At 55.1% G+C, this 2020-nt stretch overlaps 1 protein-coding gene across 1 annotated transcript; it reads right to left on the minus strand.

Moving 5' to 3' along the window:
• Nucleotides 1-1658: 1658 nt before the first annotated feature.
• LOC122719584 (cuticle collagen 34-like) lies at nt 1659-1961 on the minus strand (the record flags this gene model as incomplete). Its single annotated transcript, XM_043945528.1, has 1 exon — nt 1659-1961. A coding segment is annotated over one exon (302 nt), but the record flags the coding sequence as incomplete, so codon positions are not given.
• Between the last annotated feature and the right edge of the window lie 59 nt (nt 1962-2020).

Consider the following 2020-nt stretch of genomic DNA (forward strand, 5'->3'; position numbering starts at 1 on the left):
TGGAAAACCGGGACAGCCAGGATATCCTGGCCAACCTGGAACACCTGGAATACCAGGAACTCCGCCACAACCTGGATCACCTGGAAAACCGGGACAGCCGGGATATCCTGGCCAACCTGGAACACCTGGCCAACCTGGAATACCCGGAACACCAGGAACACCTGGAATACCCGGAACACCAGAAACACCTGGAATACCTGGAACTCCGCCACAACATGGATATCCTAGTCAACCAGGGTATCCTGGAAAACCAGGACAGCCAGGATATCCTGGCCAACCTGGAACACCAGGAACACCTGGAATATCTGGAACTCCGCCACAACATGGATATCCTAGTCAACCAGGGTATCCTGGAAAACCAGGACAGCCAGGATATCCTGGCCAACATGGAACACCAGGAACACCTGGAATATCTGGAACTCCGCCAAAACCTGGATATCCTGGGCAACCTGGATCACCTGGAAAACCAGGACAGCCGGGATATCCCGGCCAACCTGGAACACCCGGAACACCAGGAACACCTGGAATACCTGGAACTCCGCCAAAACCTGGATATCCTGGACAACCCGGACCACCTGGAAAACCGGGACAGCCGGGATATCCTGGCCAACCTGGAATACCCGGAACACCAGGAACACCTGGAATACCTGGAACTCCGCCACGACCTGGATATCCTGGCCAACCTGGATCACCTGGAAAACCGGGACAGCCGGGATATCCTGGCCAACCTGGAACACCTGGCCAACCTGGAACACCTGGAATACCAGGAACTCCGCCACAACCTGGATATCCTGGGCAACCTGGATCACCTGAAAAACCAGGACAGCCGGGATATCCTGGCCAACCTGGAATACCCGGAATACCAGGAACACCTGGAATACCTGGAACTCCACCACAACATGGATATCCTAGCCAACATGGATCACCTGGGCAACCTGGATCACCTGGAAAACCGGGACAACCGGGATATCCCGGCCAACCTGGAACATCTGGAATACCAGGAACTCCGCCACAACCTGGATATCCTGAGCAACCTGGATTACCTGAAAAACCAGGACAGCCGGGATATCCTGGCCAACCTGGAATACCCGGAACACCAGGAACACCTGGAATACCCGGAACACCAGGAACACCTGGAATATCCGGAACACCAGGAACACCTGGAACACATGGAACTCCGCCACAACCTGGATATCCTAGTCAACCAGGGTATCCTGGGAAACCAGGACAGCCAGGATATCCTGGCCAACCTGGAACACCAGGAACACCAGGAATACCTGGAATACCTGGAACTCCATCACAACCTACATATCCTGGGCAACCTGGATCACCTGGAAAACCGGCACAGCCGGGATATCCTGGCCAATCTGGAACACCTGGCCAACCTGGAGCACCTGGCCAACCTGGAGCACCTGGCCAACCTGGAGCACCTGGCCAACCTGGAACACCTGGAATACCAGGAACTCCGTCACAACCTGAATATCCTGGGCAACCTGGATCACCTGAAAAACCAGGACAGCCAGGATATCCTGGCCAACCTGGAATACCCGGAACACCAGGAACACCTGGAATACCCGGAACACCAGGAACACCTGGAATATCCGGAACACCAGGAACACCTGGAACACATGGAACTCCGCCACAACCTGGATATCCTAGTCAACCAGGGTATCCTGGGAAACCAGGACAGCCAGGATATCCTGGCCAACCTGGAACACCAGGAACACCAGGAATACCTGGAATACCTGGAACTCCATTACAACCTACATATCCTGGGCAACCTGGATCACCTGGAAAACCGGGACAGCCGGGATATCCTGGCCAACCTGGAACACCTGGCCAACCTGGAGCACCTGGCCAACCTGGAACACCTGGAATACCAGGAACTCCGTCACAACCTGGATATCCTGGGCAACCTGGATCACCTGAAAAACCAGGACAGCCGGGATATCCTGGCCAACCTGGAATACCCGGAACACCAGGAACACCTGGAATACATGGAACTCCGCCACAACATGGA

The sequence above is a fragment of the Apis laboriosa genome, unplaced genomic scaffold, assembly GCF_014066325.1.
Source record: "Apis laboriosa isolate Shangri-la unplaced genomic scaffold, ASM1406632v1 scaffold854_cov136, whole genome shotgun sequence".
In the NCBI taxonomy this organism is placed as follows: domain Eukaryota; kingdom Metazoa; phylum Arthropoda; class Insecta; order Hymenoptera; family Apidae; genus Apis; species Apis laboriosa.